Raw genomic sequence first — 22,314 nt, 5'->3', positions numbered from 1 at the left:
CTGTGCCTGCATCAGCTACAGACCACATCTGGAAAGCTCCACTGTCGGCTGACCCAGGCCGACACCAGAATCACACCAGAACTAACATAGCCAGAACTAAATAGGCTCTGTTTAGTGTGTTTACCTATAAATTTAGGTGTGCATATATATCTAACCTATAAATATAGGTAATAAATTACAATCCGTGCTCTTTCACAAGCACGTAAGGGCTTCCTGGAGATAGACATACAACCCATCAAGTGGCTTCCAAAGTAGCTTTCATACAGAAGGTCTTTCAGAACAAGGACTGTGTTTACAGCATTTATGAAGATGTTTACAGCCTCGGCTACAAAAATCTGTCAAAATACTGCAATGGAAATTCAGGCGCATTGTTTTTGGTGCAGGGGAGGTTATTTTTTTAATTTTGCAGATTATTTTTAGAGTTCGGTGAAGGGTTTGGCTGGTTTTATAGCAAAAGCTGCTGTGATGTAAACACTAGTAACTTCTCAAAGACAAAAATGTGTGTATGGTTCTAATTTTAAGTACATGAGGTCATCGGTGAAGTGTTCGAGGACTGCGTGCCTGTCAGACACGAGTGGATAGATGCGTCGCAGAGTCTTGTCGATCCGATTTCAGCTTCAAGTGGGTATAAAGGCGGCTGGCTGTCGCCGGCGCACAAGTAAACGCCTTGATTTACACAGATGCTGACACAGGGTTTTACGAGCCTCCAGAAAGTCTGTGCCTTGGACTCGGAGCCCTGTGCGGGAGGCGGGCAGGGCTGCTCCACCGCCCCTTCCAAGGCCGACTCCTGGTGATGGGGCGAGTCCCTGTGGCAACCCACTCGCCAAGCTGCAGCGGGCCCCGGCACCCCCGTGGGCCCCGTCCCGCGTCCCTTCACGGAGGGGGCTGGGGGCTCCCCAGGCGACTGACTGCCCGAGCCCCGCCGGCCTCCTCCCGGGCCGCCCCATCCCGGCGGGCTGAGGACGCGCCCGGCCCCGCCGGCGGGCCCTGACCCCGGAGCACCGGGACGCCTCCTCCCCTCGGCCTTCCCTCACGAAGCAGCACACCTGCCCCGGCCCGCTTCACCCCGGGCCCGGCGCGCCCCTCCCGGCCGGCCCCCACCGCGGCTGAGCGCGGCGTGGCGCCACCCGTGACGGGGGCCGAGGCGGGAGGGACGGTGGCGCCGGCGGAGGCCGCCCTCCCGCCCGCGTTTGCCGCGCCCGCCCGCACCGCCCGGCGCTTCCTGCGGCGCGGGGCGGCGGAGCCTGGCCGGCGGGGCCGTGCCCAGCGCGGCGGGGCGGGGGCGGGGAGGAGGAGGAGGAGGAGGAGGGAGGGGAGAGACGGGGAAGGGAGCGCGGGGCAGCGGCGGCAGGAGGAGGAGTCGGTGCCGCCGCCGGATGCTGCGAGGAGGCGCCGCGGCCCCCCTGCGCTGCCGGCCGCTCACCTGAGCGGGCAGGAGGGAGGAGGAGCCGGCGGCCGAGCTGCGCGGAGCCCGGCGGCGGGCGGAGGGTCAGGCGGGCGGGCGAGGCCATGGCGCCGGGCGCCTAGCGGGGCCGGCAGCGCGGCAGGAGGCCCGCGTCCCGCCGTGTGCGCCCGCCTGCCGGCGGGGGCAGCCGGCGGCCTCCGCCGCGGCCTAGGAGAGCGGGCGGCCTTCCCCTCAGCGCGCCGGGCGCGGCGCCGCCGCGGCCCACAAGATGTCCACTCGGACGCCGCTGCCCACCGTCAACGAGCGGGACACGGAGAACGTGAGTGCCGCGCCGGGCCGGGCCTCCCGCCGCCGCGCCCCTTCTCCCGCCCGCCGCCCCCTCCGCGGCCGCCGCTCCCCGGCACCTGGCGGCGGCCCGGCCCGGCCCGTCCTGCCGCCCAGGCCAGGTGCCCGAGGGGCGGGCGGGCCGCCCGCCGCCGTCCCCTCGCCCGACGGGCCGGGCGCTCCCCAGCGCCGGGCCGGCACCGCCGCCTGCCCGCGCCTCCGGCTCCTCCATGCGGCGCTGCCGGGGCGGGTCCGGCGCGCTGCGCTCCACGTCGGCCCTGCCCGCCCGCGGCCCCGGGCCTCCCGCGGAGCCGGCGGGCGGCTGCCGCCCCGCACGGCGGCCGGGCAGCCCCTTCCGCGCGTGGTTGGGCCGGGCCGGGCCGGGCTGCCCTTATATGTACTTGGCTGGAGCCGGCGGCTGCAGGCGCACGCAGGCAGTTGGCTTCGGTCCCCCGCCGGGCAGAGGCCTCCGGCCCCACGGGCTGCGGGCCGGGCTGCCTTGCCTTCACGCGTCCCCCACAGCGGGCACCCCGCTGCCTGGGTCGGGGCACCCACTCGTGGGCTTTCCAGCTGTCTGGCACTCGGCCCCGTCTCGCCTTCTGGGATTCAGCCGTACTTGCTCTTTGTTTGGTTTGCACCTCGAAGACGGTCCCCGGCGTTGCCGTTGCTGTATTCCTTCCTCTGTTTTGCTTTGTGTTGCGTCTGAGGGAGGCTGGCGTCGTGTCCTCGGTACCTCCCGAGTTGATTGTTTGTATCTTCCTTTGTGCTCTGTTTAAACATCTTTGCGCTCTTCCTCTGCTCCGCCCGGACTTGATGGAGTAGAAGCACAGTGTTGTTCTTAGTTGTGGTGGTCTTCCCACAGGAAATAACCAGACTTGGTTACGATAGACGGTGTACCTGAGAAATCTTAAAATCCTGGACCACGTCTGGTCCTGTCCATCGGTGGTGATGATTTAAATAGGCAATAGTATGGGAGGTGTGAACTTTTCGTCTTAGGTGAGGGGACTGATATTAAAAAAGGTATGTTTGGAATGTGTGGCGGATATCGTTAGTCGCCTTTGGGAAGGTGGCAGAAGGCGCAGGAGGGAAAAAGGAGTCATATGAAATTTAACGCATGCAGTTGTACCAACTTCTGCTTGGGTGGAAAGTGATCGGTAAGAAACGAAGGAAGATGGCCTGGTGGGTTGAGATGGGTTGAGGAAGATGCTTGTGTGTATTGCATCAATCTGTAGAGGTTCTGGCCAACAGTGGGAGCTCATAATGTTAGTTACTGTACAAGTCAAAACAGCTGTGCCTGCTGAGTAGGTTACTGAATTATATGAAATGAAAAGTGAATACGAGAAGAGGGATTGGAAGACAAACGTAACGGAAATGAGATAATATAGTTAAAGATGTGAAACCCTAGCTTGGTGTCTTATTATAATGACCTTTTAGTATCAGTCGCTTAGTGAAAGTTTAATTGACATAGCAATATCAGCCTAGTTACTAGTTAAAGCAAGTCTGTCCTTGCTCTATGGACTGATGAGTCCTGTATTACTGTCAGAACAAAAGGAAGTCCTTCAGATGAAAATGAAAGCTTAGATTTAATTAAATGACAAAGTCCAGGTTTGAGTGATACATGTTACTTATGAGCCTCCATTTCAAATGTATATAGAAATGTAGATGAGAGAGAGATGACAGGAAAGGATAGGAAATATTTATGCATGTATCCAGTAATATAGTATATAAGACTTGCAAAGTACATTTACACAAGGCAAATGGAAATATTCTCAAACGTCATCAACTTCTATGGAATGAAAACTTCAATTAAAGTGTTAGTAGTTCATTTAGAAAATATTATGCTAGTTTTGAATGCTCTATTTTGACACCTAGAGATAAGTAAGGATTTTCTTTTATTATTATTTCAGAGTGTATCAGGTATCTAAAAAACCCAGGTTTGTACAGGATATGAAAACGCTCAAAATTGCACATTTGCTCCTGAAAATCTTGGTATAAGCCTGTAACCTAATAGTAATGAATATAATCCTTGGTCAGATAAGCAGTAAAGAGCCGTGCAGTAGTAAGTTCCCAAATGTGCACAAAGTAATTCTAGTGCTGTCGTTAGTGTGACGTCTGCTGGGTTTTGGAGCAGAGATCTCAAGGAGGTTGTTGCTTCTGCCGGTCGGGGAGCCTTGGGAAGCCCTCTTTGCTACTTGTGGTCTCCCTTACGTAAAACCTTTGGCTAAAGTGGCAAACGTGGAATGGAGGAGGACATGGTCCGTTGCTGACTTCATGAACAGCAGCATTCCTTGATTTAAAATGGACTCTGTCAGGGTGAGGTGAGACTTTTAATTTACTTTTAATGTGCTTCCTCCTGCTAATAAACACTAATGGACTGGGGAGGTGTTTATGCTGATGGGTCTTGATGCACAAAGTTTAGCTAGTAAGCTCTGGGTAACTGAGGTGGTAAGAAGTTGCAACTGAAGGGAGAAGTTATTGGAAAGAGGGAGGAGTGAAAGAGCAGTGCAAGTGTAAGTGGTTTTGGCCTGGTAAATAAATCCATCTTTGTAGTGCATATTTCCAATTCCCAGGTACGTATATTAACGCAGCTCTCCCAAGTTCTGCAGCTAAAGGTGACCTTCAGGAGAGTGCTGCTCTCTTCCATCTCCTACGTGTGGCCATCTCAGCAATGTTGCTCCATTGTCTGACTCTCAAGGGACAGACTGTAGCTCTGTATCCCGGAGAGATTGATGGTTCTGAGTACAAGCCTACGTACACGTCCAGCTGTGCTTTGCATGTGGTGTGAGGTCGTTGCATGAAATCATGGGGAACTACCCTACCACTGCTAACCCCTGTCTCTTGGCAGCTGCTTTTAATGCTCTTTAAAATAGGAAATAAATAAAATTTCAACATATGCTTTTCTCATTGAGTATGCAAGCATGTGTTCTCTCATTTGAAAAAAAAAAATCTAATTGGTTATACACCTATCATAAGAATATACATTCCTTGAGGAATTATGGGAGTTCCTGGTGGGATGGTTGAAAAACATGCGTATTTCCATAATTCTTTATGCCTTTTATCCCACAGTGCCCTTTGAAAATAGTCTAGAAGGGGTAAGATCATGCAGCAGATTACTTGATAAGGTCTTATCAGAAAGCTGGAGTGAAAGGTACAGGGACCGCTGACAATGGACAAACAACAGGTGGAGGGAAACAGTGGCTGTGAAACAGTCAGTATGTGTATAACTGATAGGTCTATGTTACAGAAATTCACACTGTTTTTTTTTTTTTTCTTTTTGCTATTCTTTATGTCTCCCAGTGCTAGGTTTAACTTTTCTAGCGTATGTCCATAAATATTTTTCATTGGAAATGTTACTCCTCTTTCATGAAAGCTGTGCTTAAGGAAACAGAATATGATTGTCAAACGTTTATTCCTGTTGAATGCTTTATTGGGAAACTTGGGGAAATTAATGGGTGGAGGCAGTACAGTAAAGATTATTTTCATGCCTATTACTGGATTTATTTCTTTCATGTGAGGGGTAAGAGTAGTACTCAAAATAATAATTTTCCTGTGTTTTGATTTTGTGCATGTAACTATTTACAGCTTTTTCGATAGATTTTATGTAGGCTGTGGTAGGTAATGTTTCAGTGCATTCAAACACTTGCAGTTGAGGTTAGTTTGGGTGAACTGAGCTTCCCATCTCTGCTGAGGCTGGGGGAGGAGAGGGACAGGAATCAAAAGCTTTGAGCTAGAGTAGCTCTTTTGTTTTCATTGAGTTGGTATTAAATGAGGAAAGGGGCTTTTATGTTTTTTCCTTAATATTATATTGTATGATGTCATTAAATTGGGGAATGGTTTTCCTGAATTAAGGCAAAAGAAAATAAATATGTCAATAAATAGTCTCTTAAATGATTTTGGGCAGATCTGTATAAGAAAAGACTCAAAGATTCAACAGTCAGCTGAATGCTACTTCCTTTAGTAAAATTAATTAAAATGAGAATGCTGTAGTTTGCCTTTTCTTAGTCTGGCATAAGAATACTTTTTTTTTCTATAGTAAGTGTAATTTAATCTTTTGAAGGTATTACTATTATTTATGAAGGCATTACCATTTATTTGTGTTGTGACATCACCCATCTAGCTAAGTTTTTAAGGTATTATTTTGCTTTGTATTTTACAGACACATAAAAGTTAGTTAATTCTGCTGCTGAGATCTTGTATGTTTATGGCAGAAGAAGAAACAAACAAGGCAGGAGGGCTGGATGATAACACTGGCCAGAGTCGAAGAGGAATGTGGGAATTGTGGTTTATCTTACCTCGCCAGAGCCATATGAGAATGATCAGGAGATATCATGGCAGAGGGAGTTTTAAGGAAGAATAATACAGTGCCATACTATCATGTGATCTGCTTCATTATCATACAAATAATTATAACTTTGGCACACACACACCTCTTTGCTGACCAGCAAGGGAAGGGTGATGACTCGGATGTCAGCTAAAGTGGGTGTGGTTATGGCTGACTTTCTGATAGGGGAGACTACTAGGCAACTGCATTTTAAAGAGGAAAAAAATTTGAACAGGGCAAGAGATAAGAGGATGGAGTGGAGTGGTCCGGTTGGGGTAATAATAATTATACCATGTTTAATTTCTTTTTGGTTTTTTTGTTGTTTTTTTTTTTTTTTCTTCTGGATTTGGTTTTGTACAATAAGAACACATGGTTTTGATTTGGACAGTGGGGGCGTGGGAGAAAGTGTCTGACAAGAATTCTTTCGTTCAGTGCCTTAAGCAGAAGAGTGGCCTAGTTTCCAAGCCTTATGGGTTCAAGAGTACAGCTGTATCTTTCTTATCCACAGGAGATGGGCTTTAGCAAAGTGGAGAATGCCTGTGTTTTTTCCTTGTAAGATTATTTTCCTTGATCATAAATACACCATTAGGTCGTATGTTTGTTTGAATGGTAAGAACAGGGTATGTTCTCCTAATCTTATTTTCAAGGTTTGTCTTTTCTTTAAGCAGACTTGTTTTGATTCAGGTCTTGAGCAAGCTTCTATATTGTGGGGAAAAACACATGTTTTAACTAGAGCATTATGCACAGAGCGAGCAAGGTTCATTTTGTTACGAAGTATGTTATCCACTTTGAAGTTAACCTTCCGTGTGAATCGGAGAGAGTCATGGAACAGGTGATGTAGATATTTAGTTTCATTTTCTGTCAAAGAGAAATATTTTGGAACAAACAAGTGAAAATGTAGCTTCAGTGTTCTTTCTAGGCATCATAAAAGAGTATATAGTGTTAAAGTTCAAAAAGAGTTAATCCAGTTTGATTGTACTACTTGTTTCATTTCATACTTCATGGGGTTTTTGAGGTTCACAGGTAAACATAAAGTTAGATTGTTTGTGGTTGGTGTTCTGTAAACTGTATTTACATGGTCAGTGGAGTTAAACGCTGAACTAGAACAAGGAGATTATGTTCCATGGAGCCTTGTTACTGGTGGGGTCTCTACCATCATATTTTCCTCATCACATGGACTTACTGTTTATAGTAATGGAGCTTTTTTAATTTTAAACTCTGCACTTAAAATGTTTTAAACATCAGTTAAGGCAGGATTTTTTTCCCCTTGTGGCACCCAATTATATTTGGAAATTAATGTTTCTGCTATAAATGTGGTAAGTTTCTACCATCACAATTGCTGTTTAGCAGAGGGAGCTCCTGCTAACTTCTAATTTATATCAATAGTTTAAACACAGAAAAAGTAGTAATTTCATTTTTCTTTTACATGCAGATACAGTGATTTCTGTAAAATTATATTCTTGATCAGTGATTTGTATTTGCACTTGCAGAGGGTTTTTTTCTTGTTCTCAGAATTTTTAGTATAGACCCAGCCTTAATATCTTACTGATGTTTGAGAGAGAGCTTTAAACACTGTTTTCCAGTAGAGCAGATTTGTTGAGAAACTATCCTGTAAAAAGGAGGGATGATTTTACTATTAATGTGGAGCTAGAAATCTATGGAGCAACTAAAGCCATAAAAGAGATTCCTTACAAATTGGCCTACTAACAACTTGAGAGGTTGAGCGAACTTTTCAAATGTTGTGATATCAGAGAGAAAGCATTTTATCGCCTCTGTCTGAAGCTACTAAAAGATATTATCTAACCTTCTTTTTTTTTAAAAAAAAAAGTTTATGTTCTGTGCTGCCCTCCAGGTTAAATATACTACTTGTAAGTTGCTGCAGACGGTGACATGTTTCAAACTTAGCTTATTCGTGTTGTGGTCATGACAACACTGGAAACACAATGCTTGCTTTTTGTAATCTTTCTAGAATTTCGGAATCACCCCAAAATTTTGTTTTAATGACTTCACAGTTTTGTCTGGGTCTTCATTCTTGAGTGTTTACTCCCCTCTAGGTAATGGTAAATTAAGAAGAAATGTTCCTCACAGTTGAACGTTTCTGAAAACAACTATGAAAGCAGAAAAGTTCCATTGAAACATTCACACTGTTTGGTGTAATGAATATAATGCAACTGAATTTTAGTTTTAATAATAAGCTCTTTCTCCACATCAACTACCAACCCTGTTTAATTGTTAATATTTTTCTACTTTTTTCACATTCTAAATTAACTTTTTTCAGTATGTTCTCTCTGCTCAGTGCTAAACTGAGCTTTAAATTGGTCTAGTTGTATTTCATCTAAAAAAGAAAATTTCTCTTGTTTGTTTGTTTGTTTGGTTTTTTCTGTGAATAACTTAGTAAAACTAAAGGATTGCCAAGATTTCAAGGTCAGTTTAAAACTTCATATCTGTATGTGATGATGCAGCTTAGACAGTTTCAGTGAGCATCCTGGTGAATCTAAGGTTAAAAATTCCAAGAGGATAAGATGGTTCTTGTTCTTAAGGTAGGTATCCCTGTGCTTGTTTCATCATATTTTTTTCTAAGTAGTGACCAAACACACTATAGCTATCATGACAAAATAGTCTAAGGCAGAAACATTGGAAAGTACTTGCTGTGCTTATCATAATCCTGCTTCTTTGTGAACTCAGATGGCAGTTGAAAAAAATGTTTAGTTGTTTCGGTTTTATTTTTTTTCTTTTTCAGATGAGCATTTTGTCAGGGATTTCTTTATGTATGGTTTTTTAAAAAAACACCAACTTACGCTGAAAGACATATGTTCACAGTTGTAGTAAGGCGTCTGCACAGTTAAATTCAGCTGGGCTACAATTAACCTTTAAAGCAATGAACTGGACATGCTCATGGAGCAGTGCCATGGTTTAGACTGTAGTGATTGATCAATAGAGTGTATTTATGTAAAACCCCAAACCGCAGGTTTTCTGTACATCTCTGTAGAATGGAAGATCATTATGTTATTCTAAAATTCTCCATCAGAACAGCTGCTCAACAGTCACTTTACATCACTTAAATCATCGTGGAAAGCTGGCTCTCTCCTGCTGGAATGAATGCATTGTCTCTGTGTTTTCAAGTCCTTGTACTCTGTTGGTTGTTGTATATGGATTCAGGAAAAAGTAATTTTCCTTATTTTATCTTGCTGTTCCTTTGCTTGTGGGACACCTTGGGTGTGTAGACTGTGGGTGTCACAATGAGAAGTGGTCTGCACTCCACTTGTTTGATTGTCATTGACATGACTTATGATCAAGATGACTTTTGGAGAGATTTCTGAGCTGTTCAAGATTTAAGTGCTCAGTACCAATGACTCCTGGCCCTTTCTGTGTGAACTATGTCAAGTTTGCAACATTTTATAAAATGTAAGACATGTTATAGAAACCTACATTCATAATACAGTAACACAATGTGTTTTGGAAAAAAAGAGATTATTTTTCTTCATAGTTGCATTCTTCAGAAGACTGGCAATATATCAGAAAGAGGACTCTTGGTTACAGTAACCTTTAGCCAGTTTCATTGTTTTAACTTCCAAACTGTATACCCAACTTAAAGAAGCACTTGCAAAAAAAAAAAAAAAGAGCAGTAAAACATTCTTTAAATTGTTCAGTCATTTTGAATGGCCAGTAAGTATAGCACCCTGATATGTGTGTTCACAGTGATAATGATTTCTCAGGTAAGGATTGATAAACATAGTTGAGTTATACTGAGGAGAGAATGAAACATATTCGTGACTTCAGATCAGTGTCTGCCTTGTTCACCGTGACCCTAGTGGTGTGTTGGCAGTGAGTAGAATAATAATACTGTTTTATGTTTGAACATGTGGCCTGTAGAATTCACAAAAGTAGAAAAATGTTAATCATGTTAATCAGAGCAGACAATGATATCCAAACTTAGATGTATTTTAATTGATTCAATGTAAGGAGTTTTGTCCAGTTGTGTTGCAGAACCGTATTTTAAACATACGTAGTTGTGATACGGATAGCTTGAATAATGAGACAGAACTTTATTTCACCTCTAATGAAAGCACTTGTGTAGTACATCGATGTTCGCATAGCTGAACATACAGAGTTACTGGATAGCCCATGGCAGTCTTTTGCAAGAGCAGATAATGATAGTATTACTGGTGACAAAGTCTTAATTGTTTTTGTATTATAAAGTAATAGTAGTGCATGATAACTTTTAAAATCTCAAGCAGAGACAAAATTAGGCAAGGTTGTTAGAGAGAAGTGATATCTTGCATTAGACAGATGTGGTTGGAGACTAGATTAGATTTGGGTAGATTAGGCTCTTGCAGGGCTTGCTGTAAAGACTCCTGCCCAAGGCTAACCTTGTGGTAAAACCTGTAGTGTCTCTGTAGGAGGACCCACGCCTTGCTCATGATGCAGTAAAACACACACCTTCTTGTAAGTGGAGGCACAGCCTTAGTCACTGCGATAGAGTGCTATTTTCAGCTCTCTTGTAAGCTTTCCTCCCGGCTTCGTCCTTTCCCCACTGTTGGCTCTTATCTTTTCCATCTTAACCCAATACTTAGGAGAAACTAAAAGAAAAATAATGTAAAACATCTTTTACTTCTTTCCAAGCAGACCACTTTTTCAGAAGGTAAAAGGCCATTTATATGTAATCTTAATGTTAAAGGTTATCACATAGACCATTTTTCTTATTTACTCCCTCAAATACTTGACCAATTTCATTTTAAACCTGGTGGTAGTCTCTAACCTGCCATCACAGCAGCTTTGTCCTTACATACTTCCCAATATCCATCTTTCTGAGATTCCATTTACCCATGTTCATTAAGTTGCTGACCATTTAGTACCTGTAATTTCCTATCTCATCACATTCTTGCCTTCCCCCCCTCCCCTTGTTTTCCCCCACATTTTGCTTACTGATGTTCTTTTGTGCTTCAGCTTGTGTACTTGTTGCCAACTTCCTTATGCTTCTCACTCTTTCTGGGACCTTTTCCAGTTTTGCTCATTTAATGACATAAGCAAAACCAATACAAAGCTTTACTAAAGCTACGTAGTTGTAGCTCCTGTTTATCCTTTTGTGTGAATCCCAAGGAGCATTTTAGTATGAGAATAATCTGAATTGTAAAGTTAAAGGGGGTGAAGAAATGTTTTGCTGTGGGTGGGTTGGGGGGAGTTGTTTCTGTTTTGGGGACTGCTCTTGAAATTATTATCAAAAAGGCTTGTTACAACTTTAAATACTCATCAGTTAGACTGTAAGTGTTAGACTCACTCTGCATTTCCTTCCCTCCCCCTTAGTAAAGTTACTGAGTCGCTTTCTCTGAGATAACAGCAGAGAGTAACCAAAGCTTTATAATGATAAAAGGACATACAATTTTGTAATGCTCTTTGTAGAGAGAGATTTTCTTCATAAACTCAGTAGATACGTAAAGAATTTAATGTGCGAGAATTGCAGAGTTAGGGAAGCGAAGTGTGGGGCGTACTGCAGTGCGTGTAGCAGCAGTGTAAATTACTTGTGCTTAAACAGTAAATATCTGAAATTCCTTTGAGAATGCATGTTTGGCTTCAGTTGTATGTGAGTATCTTTCTAATTCTTAGATGTTTCTGTCATTACTTAAAATAAACAGAGGCATAGCTCAAAAAAATCAGAGAACCTCGAGCATTAAAAGGAATCTGATTTTTGCCATGGAAGTTACCTTAGCCTGTTAAATGCTATGTTGAGCTCTTACAGAGGATATGGTTGTTTTCTACAAATGGATTGCATGTGTAATGTATTTACTCATATCTCTATTCCAGATAATATCAATTGAAGGTTAAAGAATTCTTTAAAGCATTTGGTTTTTATTTAGTAATTTTTTTCCAACAGTAATCAGATTTTCTGCCCCCTGCAATTATTACAGACTGTCTACTGGTGGTTAAAAAAAAAAAACACATCAGGAAAACGTCATTACTTGGTGAAGAACTAAGATAGTATTTTTTTCCTTAAGATCAGACTCCAGAAGGAATAACAATTGTAATCATTCAATACAATGAGATGTATACAGAAAATACTAATAATCCTGTCTTTAAATATTCTTTACCAGGCATACTTATGTACAGTAGCCTTTCAAACTTGCTTTTCTTAATTTGATATTAAATGAACAGGGCAAGCTGCTTTTTAGAGTTCTTTCTTCCAGTGATGGACATAAGATGCACATGAACAAAGAAAATTTATGAAAGCACTTCACAATGAAACTCTTGCTCCATCTACTGCATAGTCCAGAGAAATCTTATCTACAGAAAGTTGGTATGAGCAATGAGGGTCGAAGTAATATGGATGCTGGAATTAGTCAATGGAAGACATTATCATTATTAGAGAGTGTATGTCTACAGCAGTGTTTGTAGACAGGCTAAGGGAAATCTAATCCCTCAACCTGTGCAAAGCAAAGTAGACTGAAAAAAACTGCATTTAAAGGTCCTTTTTAAGAGAGCTATTCTTGCTTATCCAGTGATTGCAGTAAAGTGCTCATATCAAAATCAAATTTGATGTTTTCTAAATACTACAAGATAATACTGATTATTATTATTGCTGCTGTTGTTGTTGGCTTTGTGACCATTTGTAAAACTTTGTATTTTGATATAGTGTACAAGCTTTTTTACCGTTACTTGTTAAATCCATATCTTAAGTAGAGTTCTTTTCAAAGTGAGTGGTGCCAAGCCTTCTGGAGTAGCATAGAAGAGACAAACTGGCCTCCTGTATCCATCTGTTTGTTTTCATTTCCTTCACATAATAATAATTATTAACCTGAAGAAGCTGAATTAAATATAGCACTTGACTAGCTTGGACAAAAGTTATTATGATAACGTGAAATATTAATGGTGCATGAGCTATTTTCCTAATATTGTCTTGATTTAATTGAAGATATTTCTAAGATTAGCTCAGTGGGTGACAAACAAAAAAAACCCAAAGCAAACTGGGAGACTGTCAAGTATATTGGTGGATGGTACAGTTATATATTGGAGTTAAGTTTACCTCCAGATAATTACTGAGAAAAGGTAGAAAGCTTTGCTTGATTTCAGGTCAGCTGTTTGGTGGTAGGAGGATGGTAGAAAATGAATAGAATCTTTGTTAGCTGCTTGGTGAAATGAGAAAGACATTTAACGCAATAGCTCTCATCCCCTGGGTTTGGAACGGTTCTAGTTAGTTCAGTAAATTAGTGGAAGAAAATTACAGACAGAGTCCTGGTAAGCCTGTGATAATTTAGGGATCACAGCATTGCATAAGGGGATATGTGACTGTCTCTCCTGCAGTGCTGTGTCTTTCCTCATCTCTTAAGATGCAAGGAGCATCTTGGGACTGTGGGTGAGAGAGAGAGACCCTTGGCAGGTTGATGGTGGAAGAGAGAACATAACATTGCTGTCTGACCCATCCTAAGTCTTGGAATAATTCAGTGATGTCCATTTGAAATCTGCATAAGGATGACTCTCCTTTTAAGGTTTTGAGGATGGATTCCCACTTGCTGGTATGGAGATTGATAGTCCCTGTCACCTGATGACATTGTCCTCAGGTTCCCATGACTTCTTTGCTTTCCTGACTTTCTCTTCCTTAAGACTGATTCGAATTAATTTCTGTCTTAATATGAGACAGCATCTGATTAGGTAAGTCACCTCAGTTGGGAATTTCCAGGCAGTAAGACACATTGCTCTCATGTTATCTAAACTGTTTCAATGTCCAGCTCAGGACAGAGCCAAGAGTTGTCACTGCTAATGATGGGCTGGATGCCACCATTGCTGCTACTGGTTATTTGCTGTACCTCACTATCTAGAGCTGGAAATGCCTGATTTTGACAGCTTGCAAGCTGGGGTACTGTCTAAAGACTAGGATCTGGGATTCCTCACCCACTGATTGTCAAGGACTCGAGAGAAAGTCACACTTTTTTTTATTGTTTTTTTGTTCTTACTTTTGGATTGGCTGCTTGTTTTAATGACTGTATTCATTTTGAATACATATTAGTTTCTGGGTAAATCAAGATGTATTGTGTTTTAATATTTTCTTTGCATTCTGTGATGTTTTTTCTTTTGCTTCCTTTGCTGACATGTAACATGGACTATTTCATTTATGTTCATTCTTTTTCTTAACGCTTGGCTTTTTACATCTTGGCTATACTCACACATAATTTCTGTTTATGGTTTTAATTTAGTTCATTGACAGACATCTGTGGTATATGTGTGATTGTCAGTATTCTTTATCTACTGTAGTACTGTATCTGCCAGTTTAAAGCATATAAAGAAATAGAATTTTTTTTCTAGCTATATTACATACTTTGAAAAATCTTTGATGTTTTCCTTTTTTTTTCAATTTAGCTTCCTAGTTGTATATATTTCTGAAGTGCTAAATCATGATTGTTTGTGATCACAAATAATTGAAGCCCAAAGGTTAAAATAGGTGGTTGCATGAGTTTAGAAAAAAGGGGCTCCAAGGAGATTGTAGTCTGAGCTCGGTGTAGAGCACGCTCTTTGATCGTAAGATATGAGCTTGTCCAAGGGGCATACAGTGTTTGGATAGCTTGAAGTTAAGCATAAATCTGTGCAAGGTTGGGAATGTATTTGCTAAGTTGAAATGTGGTGTAGCATTATCCACATAAAGGTAAATAGCTACTACAACCCAACTGACAACATTTTATTTGATCTGTTAATTACATGAAAAACAGGGCAGAGAGCACTCAGCAGAAGGCAGTTTTCACTTTGTTCTGTTTTTTTTCACTGAGTTCCCCATGACCCACTATACCAGCTGGCTTGGATACATCATCATAATCTTGCTCTGTATGTAAAACATATTTACACTTTCAGACAACCAACTAAGTTTAGTGGTGTCCTTACAACTTTATCTGCAGTTCCTACTATTAGATCAGGCTCTGTTAGACTGTTCTCAGTAGACAAAGCAGTTGTAACGGAATGCTGCTTGAGTGCAAGCTTATTGGTAGAAGTGTCCTACACCATCTAAGGTGCTTCCTCCTCCTAGGAACGTGGCTGGTTTTCCTGTGTCAAAATATGCATTACTCCTCAAAGTCAACCTTTGTATCATTGCTTACAAAAAAAAAAATGTCTGCAGAATGCTGAGTCTGATTATATCCTGGCTTAAATATTAAAACTGCATCTCCTTGGCAGATGAGGTCCAGTAGGCACTCTGTGCTTCAGTCTTCTGAGGCAAGACTTGTTAATGACATCAGAAGGCCTTGCTGAAGAGAGATGGACCAGGAAATATTATCAAGCCTTGAAGCTGAAGAAAATAAGCTAGTATGCTCTAGTGTAAGAGGCCATGAAAGTGCTGTCCAGGTCAGGAAGGATTCCCTGCCCTTGCCCTGAAAGCTGCAGCTCCTGTGGAAGGGTGTGAGATAGGCCCTATTAATCTGCTGTAGCTCCATGCATTTTTTTCTTCTTTTAATTCTCAAAATTATCTTGTTGCCCAGCTACTTTTAGATACATTGGTGTCATGTGTACTGTATTGTATGAAGGGAAATATTAAGAGGAATCTCCATACCCTTTAGATTAGACTTCCAAGATCCCTATATGTCAAAAGAAAATCCTTCTGAATATTGGGTAACTTCATTTGAAACATAGCTTAACGTGATCCTCGAATATCAGAGTCCTGCACTGCCCTGCAGTTTCTTTTCTAGGACATGTGTGCATCAATTAGTATGTATTGCTATCAGGTTGGATATTTTAATTGGTCATCTCTTCACTTTTTAGAAGCAAGCTTTGCTTCCAAGTTAATAAGACCTTGAGGTAAAATAGTCTTCAAACTAAGATGGTGATTTGTCTTGATGGATTCATCTTTGGATCCATTGGATGAATCCAGTAACGGGGATGTAAAGACTTTAGAAATGCTGTCCAGCTTGCTAGAGGAGTAACTTAATTTTCTCTTTTATGTAGCAGAAATGTTAAGGGTGCTTTGCCCATGCACGTCACTCCTAAAGGGTAGCTGCTTAAGCTCGCGTTGTGTGCTCTTCTGTCTCGCACACCCAGTGCAGGTAAACAGCACAAATCAGCAGGTCTACTTATTTGTTTGTGGGATTTCTTTTGTTTGTTGTGTTTTTTGTTTGTTTTTTTCCCCCATCCTTGTGTTTTTTTACCTTGTTGTGGAATGGGAATAAGTATCTCCTGGCTAAAGTTTCACTACTGGTGTTGATTTACCTCTGGATTATCAAGAAAAGTGGTGTGATCAATTTTCTTTTCCATGTTGTTCCTGTTCTGACAATGTGGTTCCACATGGAGCTGATGTGGCACCACCTTCCTGATGCTGGGTGTTCCCCTTCTTCCTTGGGCCTATGCTGATGTCTGGGAAACTGGGGGAGGTGGTGTACATGTGCTGAGGGAGCTGGAGGTTACCCTGGCAGAAGAGTTGTTAGGTTTTGTCTGGCTTGGCTCCCTGTGTTGGCTCTCCGTCCTGCTGCCCCAGTGGTACTGTGGCTGTAGGTGGGTGTAGGCATGTGAGCAGTGTTGGGTCGGCTTCAGCAGCCTTCATGCCACATGTGGACTCTTCCAGAGTTGTTTTAGGTATGCAATGGGCAAGGAAAAAATTCCCATTTTGTAAACTTTGAAAGAAAGAATGAATTGGGATTCAGAGCCTGGTCCCAATTAGCTGCGTGTAGGCTTTCCTTCTGTAGAAAAAAGCTCAGCTGGCTCAGAAAACTGTTTGATCATGAGTGTCAGAGACACTTAGTGCTATAATCTGGTTGCTCTTTTGTGAGTAAACCTTGCCTCTTGCTGCTGTTCTTCTTGTCTTGAGGCAAGCCTCAGGTTTCCAGATTGTAGTCTCCAGACTGTAGAAACAGCCTTTTCCCCTCAGTTTTGAAGTTTGATATTAAAGGATTTCCACTTCTTGTACTCCTGCAAATGTTTGAGAAGCTTCATGTGCTTGACATGATCCTGAACTGTAAGTTGTTTCATGTCTCTCTTCTCCTGCCTTTCATCAGGCCAGTTGAAAAATGACCTGGCTTCATCATTTATAAGTGCAATAAAAACTCCTGCCAGTTTCCTTTGCCAGAAGTTTTGCTTTCTGGGTGTGTTCCTGTTCTTGTTTGGTTGGTTCAATTAATGATCAACATTAGCATTTTCTTTTCTTTTTTTTTTTTCTTTTTACTGAGGTTTTTTGAGCAACCTGTGAGTGCTGTGGCATTTGGCCGCAGTGCCCTGTACCTGCCTGCATCTCTGGGTGCTGGCAGGATGTCCTGGGTGGGCTGGGAACACTCACTGGGAGCTGTGTACTGGCAGGTTTGGAAATCTCATGCAATAAGTCAAAAAAGTCTGGCGAGGTTAAACTGATCACCTCCTGAGGAAAGAGCAGTGGCTGGCAAGAAATGTTGAAAGAACTCTCTCTGTGGGAAGGACACTGTTTAAAGGTGTCCAGGAGGCTGCAGCAGGAAGTCTTTCTCCTTCCTTCCCCCTGCCTGCCTTAAGTGCTTTTCTTCAAAAACATGGGTTCATGTTAGGTTTCATGGGTGAGGGACGTTAACCATTTTATTTTGACAAAATAAGAAACAGTTTATTCTTTTGCTTGGTAGGGCTTGACTGTAGCTTCTAGTACTATACCAAATGACAAATAAAAATGAGTAAATGTGAGGATTTTAGGAAAAACTCTTTTTTTGGTTGGGTTTTTTTTTTTTCCCCCCTCCCTTGGTTCCACCTGTGGTTTACTGCAGCAGCATTTATCTGGTTTGTCTCAATTTTCACTGGGGCTACAGGGAGGGTTCAGTTTTGTTGCTGCAGTTAATGGAGATGATATGGGCCAACTGTCCTGAATTAGCCCTGGAAAATCTTGTTTGTGTGTTTGGGATGAGTCAGGAAGGAAAGTGCCAGGTTGAAATAACTGTGCCAATTCTGAGTGAAATGGAACAAAGGCAGGAAGGTCCTGTTCTTCTGCACCTGCACGCCTGGCCGGGCTGAGGGCTTCGGGCCCAGGGAGAGGAGGAAGCCTGTTAGCTGAGTTCAGGTTATGAGACCTGATTTAATTCCATGAAGGTATTTGTTTTTCTGAAGTATTTTGACTGACCTCTCAGGGGAGGACCGGTGCATTTTTAAAATTTTTTTATCATTTAAATAAAAAGTGTCTGTGATTCCATGTGATAATGAACTCCACCCTCCATATGACATCACTGCTGCGTTAAAGAAAAATAAAAATCAATTGGGAGCAAGCTTAACTACAACATGGTTATGTTAGCTGTGTATAACGCTGCACTGGTAGATCATGGGCTCTGTTTTCTATCCTCGATTGCTTCAAGCATGGAGCCGTAAGCATTACCTCCTGGGTAGTTTGTGATTAGAAAAACAATTCTGTCTCGAAGTTGGCAAACTGATTACTGATATGTTTCACAAAGCTGTGTTGATCACTTTAAAACAAACAAAACAAAAAACCCCAAACAAAACAAAAAACCCAACCAAAACTTCTAAGGGGCTTAGATACCATAGTAACAAGCACAGGATAAGATCTACCCAATGCTCAGCATAAGTTTACCTATTGCCAGCATATATGTATGCTTTTAGAAAGGAATCTTTATTGTGTATTGACATAAAGGGGTTGTATTTCACCTTGCAATAGAAATGTTTTACTATTAGCTTTGAAGTTGGTTTTTTGAAATAATATTACAATTGAGAAGAAAAGGAGATACTAAAAAAGAGTAAGGGGGAGTTACTTTGTTTAATATCTCACTTGATGCTATATATTGACTTCTAGGCTTATAGCTTGGATTTTTTTTAAAAAAGTTTTATAAAATGCTTTTCAGGGTTATAGCATCAGTTAATTAAATGTTTCCATATGCTTGACTGAGGCGAGTTTTATTTGAATTCATTGTTATTGCTAATAGCTTCAAGCTCTTTCAAAAGTTCATGCCTAGAATTCCTACATATTATGTAAATCTGATATAAACAGAAAGATGCACATGCTTGTGTGTGATTATTTTCTTTGTGCACTTCTGGAAAGCCTGCGTGAGCAAGCTCAGGGTATGGGTAAAATTTTGTGTGATTCTCTTCTGTCTCTGCCATGCATTGACCTTGGTATCTGATTTAAAATCTGTATATACTTTTTTCCCCTCATTGTGTGTGTTTGTTTCTTGTTGTTTTCTGAGCTAAGTCCTGCATATTATCCTGTTTCAGTGGAGTAAGTTGATTGCTTTGGGTTGTGGCTGCTTTTTTTAATAACAAAGTTTCTATCATGCATTCCCAATCTAGTATGCATTTAATTGCTGATAAGAAATTATGAAAAGAATCATATGTGCGTACATTCAGTCTTTTTAATTGCCCCCTCTAAAGCACTCTTTCATGTGTTAGATATGAAAAGTTAGAGTAGATAGTGCTCTATTAATGCTTTGACTGAGATCAGAGGTGCTTTAGTAATTGTAGTATGATGCGACAGGTACACGTGGCAAGAGTAAGCTGTGTTTTTGTGCAGATACGAGGTTTACCTGGAAGAGGAGTGAAACCCCTTCTTCTGGTACTAGCTGATGGATCAGGTACTATCATCTTGTGCAGTTCAGAGTTGCACCATGCTTCATGTCTGTAAACCTGCACCTCAGGGTGCTCTTGCTTTGTGATGCAGAACAAGCTGATCTGAACATTTCTGTTGGTTTCTGCATTGAGGTTTATGAAGATCTTTCAAAAAATTGGACTCTTCTGATTTAGTTTGATTGTTGCTTCAGCATAAGAAAAAGGCTTGCTTGAGGTGTTTGCTAGAAGCTCCTAGGTCCTAAAGGAATAGTTACAGACAGCAGGCAGTTAAAACATGAAAACAGCTGGACATCCAGAACACTGCTTCACATCTTTCTCCCCTTTCCTTCCCCTGTATTGTGAATCAAAGCTGTTGCAGATCAGAGCTGCTTAGAAGATGGTCTTCTAAACCCTTCAGACTCCCTCTGAGCTAGCTATTTTGATTATCTTGCAAAATATAACAGCTGTTACAAATGTCCACATGTATGGAACGTGCTTGAAAATGTTTGGAGTTCTGAATATAAAAATTGGCCACAAGAAACAGGAGATAATATTGAGAGAGGAAGTGTGATGATGTGCCTTTTCTAGCACTGCGTGTGCATACTTTGCTTCTGCGGACTGACTGTACCAAGGAATTTGCCTTTCAGTAATTCAAGAAGAGGAAAATTCAGGACTAAGACATTTGTTTAATCAAGGGAGTTGTATTTGTAGGCAGATAGATGTGTAGAAATTACCCTGTTACTCAGAAGGGCCATTGAAGCCTTCAGTGTTGTTTGATTGAGAGAGACTGTGTGGTTTGGTGGTCGAAATGATTTTGGGGACTTTTTAAGACTAAGCTGTAAGAGCAGTTAATATATGTGATGATGTAATATTAATTACAATGTAATCTGTGAGAATACTACTGCAGTGGCTAGCTAAGTGGGTAAAGGACGCTGAATAAGTAGAGTAGTGGAGCACACGCTTTGTACCTACTTTGTGGGGTTAGTTCTTCTGCACTTTGTCAAAGATAATGTGTCTGGGTATTGAGTCATCTTGCTTTTGCAAAGCTGCCTTGGGTAAACAAGGAAAACGATAGCTTTGAGTCTCAGGGAAGCAATGGGTCAGATTAACTCTTGTGATTTTAGTGCCATTGACTGTCTGTGATAACTTTAATGGAACGTCTCAGAAACAAGCCTTGTTAGGAGTAATAAGTGTTAGTTGAGCTCTCTTCAGTCTCAATCTAAAATTGAATGCTAGGATTACTTTTTTTGAGATTTCTGAAAATGTGGTGGATTTTGATCTGTATGGGTTTTTGTTTTGTTTTTTTAATATTTGACTAATGTGCAAAATACCTAAATGGCTGCGCTAATACACTGTTTCAGCCCTAAACTTTTGTTACTGCTGCACCTTTTTTATTTAGAATTGCATTTTATTTTAAGAAACATCTAATTTTGTGTTGATTTCTAGACATTTAAGTGACATAAACTGAACATACAGGAAGTCATGTTTATGATGTACTAGTAAGGTAGTGTTTCCCACTACATTGTGTATATATTAAGATATATTATCAAGATATCTAGAGAAATACCAGAATCCCTAATTAAAATCCTGTGTAGGAAATCCAGGTTGTTAGCTGGAATTGTTTTTAGATGGCAGTGAACTTCAAGGAGAGTGTTGGTTTTTACAGCCCACTTGTTTCCAGCACCCTGAAAAATTTCTCAGAATTTAGAGATTGTTCTTCTGAAATGACATTTTTAAATAGCCACACAGTAGCTGATGCATAATGAATGAATGCATTGTAATGGACCAGAAAGGTCTTAAAACTACATAGCCTGTTTTTCTAGACAGTGTGGATATTCCATGCTTCTGTGGAATACAGCTTTGACATTGTTTCGAAATAATCTCAGAGATACTGTTTGACCTAACTTGATTTTTTTTTTCCAACATCTTAACCTTGTTATGTTTCCATTTCATTGAATGCTGATTTCTAGAAGTTGATGAGTTTCTAGATTAAATTCCTCTGTACTTTCCAACAATAGCAAGCTGTTTATGTGCAAAAGAGAGAGGCCTATTGCAAGGCTTAAGAAGAATAATTACAATTCAGTGCTGTTGAAATTCAGAAACTTTTTTTATATATATATATAGTGTCTCACAAACGAAGAAACTTGACCTTCTTTATGCATGTTTTCTCTCATCCTTGGGCATAGCTGGGGAGAATGGTTGAATCTGAAGATAATCTGTCTAAGAGGCAATAATTGAGAAACTATCCAGATGAGCTTAGTTTTTCTGTCACAAAAAGAGCAAAATCCAGAATTGTCATGACCATGAACCTTGTTACTTTTTTTCTCTTCAGATTTGGTTCAGTGTTACATTGTCATTATGATCAAATAACTGCTTTCCCTGTTAAATTTGCTTTAAAATGATCTATCTTGTGAAGCCATCTTTCACTTTGCCTATGACATTGGCTTTGCTTGCCTATCCAACTGTTTATTTACAAGATCCCTTCAAGTATCTACTGGAAGTAGGTTAATGCTGTGAAGCATATGAAATTGGCAATTGATATTAGGCTTTCTAATGCCTCTTGTAGGCATTGTATTTCAAGTAGTGAAGATCTAATTGTGTGCATAAATAGGCTCAAAGACTTAAAACTTGTGTAGCAGAGTGCTGTAGCTCTGGACAGGGTTCTAGGTACAGCTATAATATTATTAGCACCATACAAATACTGATGTTGCAGGGTGTTTTCTTAGGCGAGACCTATTTGGGCTCTGGTTTATTGCATGTAGGACTAGTGTCCAATGTTGAAGGAATGTTTCAAAGC

At 41.3% G+C, this 22,314-nt stretch overlaps 1 protein-coding gene across 14 annotated transcripts in view; it reads left to right on the top strand.

Annotated features, from left to right (window-relative positions):
• Positions 1–1,340: 1,340 nt before the first annotated feature.
• The window catches only part of MARK1 (microtubule affinity regulating kinase 1), a 59,966-nt gene continuing 38,992 nt past the window's right edge, over positions 1,341–22,314 (top strand). For 2 of the 14 annotated variants that reach the window (XM_074817873.1, XM_074817872.1), the window contains exon 1: positions 1,363–1,724. In XM_074817873.1, coding sequence (XP_074673974.1) covers positions 1,674–1,724 — 51 coding nt within the window. In that variant the 5' untranslated portion in view covers positions 1,363–1,673. Of the gene's footprint in view, positions 1,725–22,314 lie in introns of all 14 variants that reach the window. The other 12 variants (XM_074817868.1, XM_074817862.1, XM_074817871.1 and 9 more) reach the window with 10 other exon arrangements.

Source organism: Strix aluco, chromosome 3, assembly GCF_031877795.1.
Source record: "Strix aluco isolate bStrAlu1 chromosome 3, bStrAlu1.hap1, whole genome shotgun sequence".
In the NCBI taxonomy this organism is placed as follows: Eukaryota; Metazoa; Chordata; class Aves; order Strigiformes; family Strigidae; genus Strix; species Strix aluco.
This window is presented reverse-complemented; position numbering and strand designations above follow the sequence as displayed.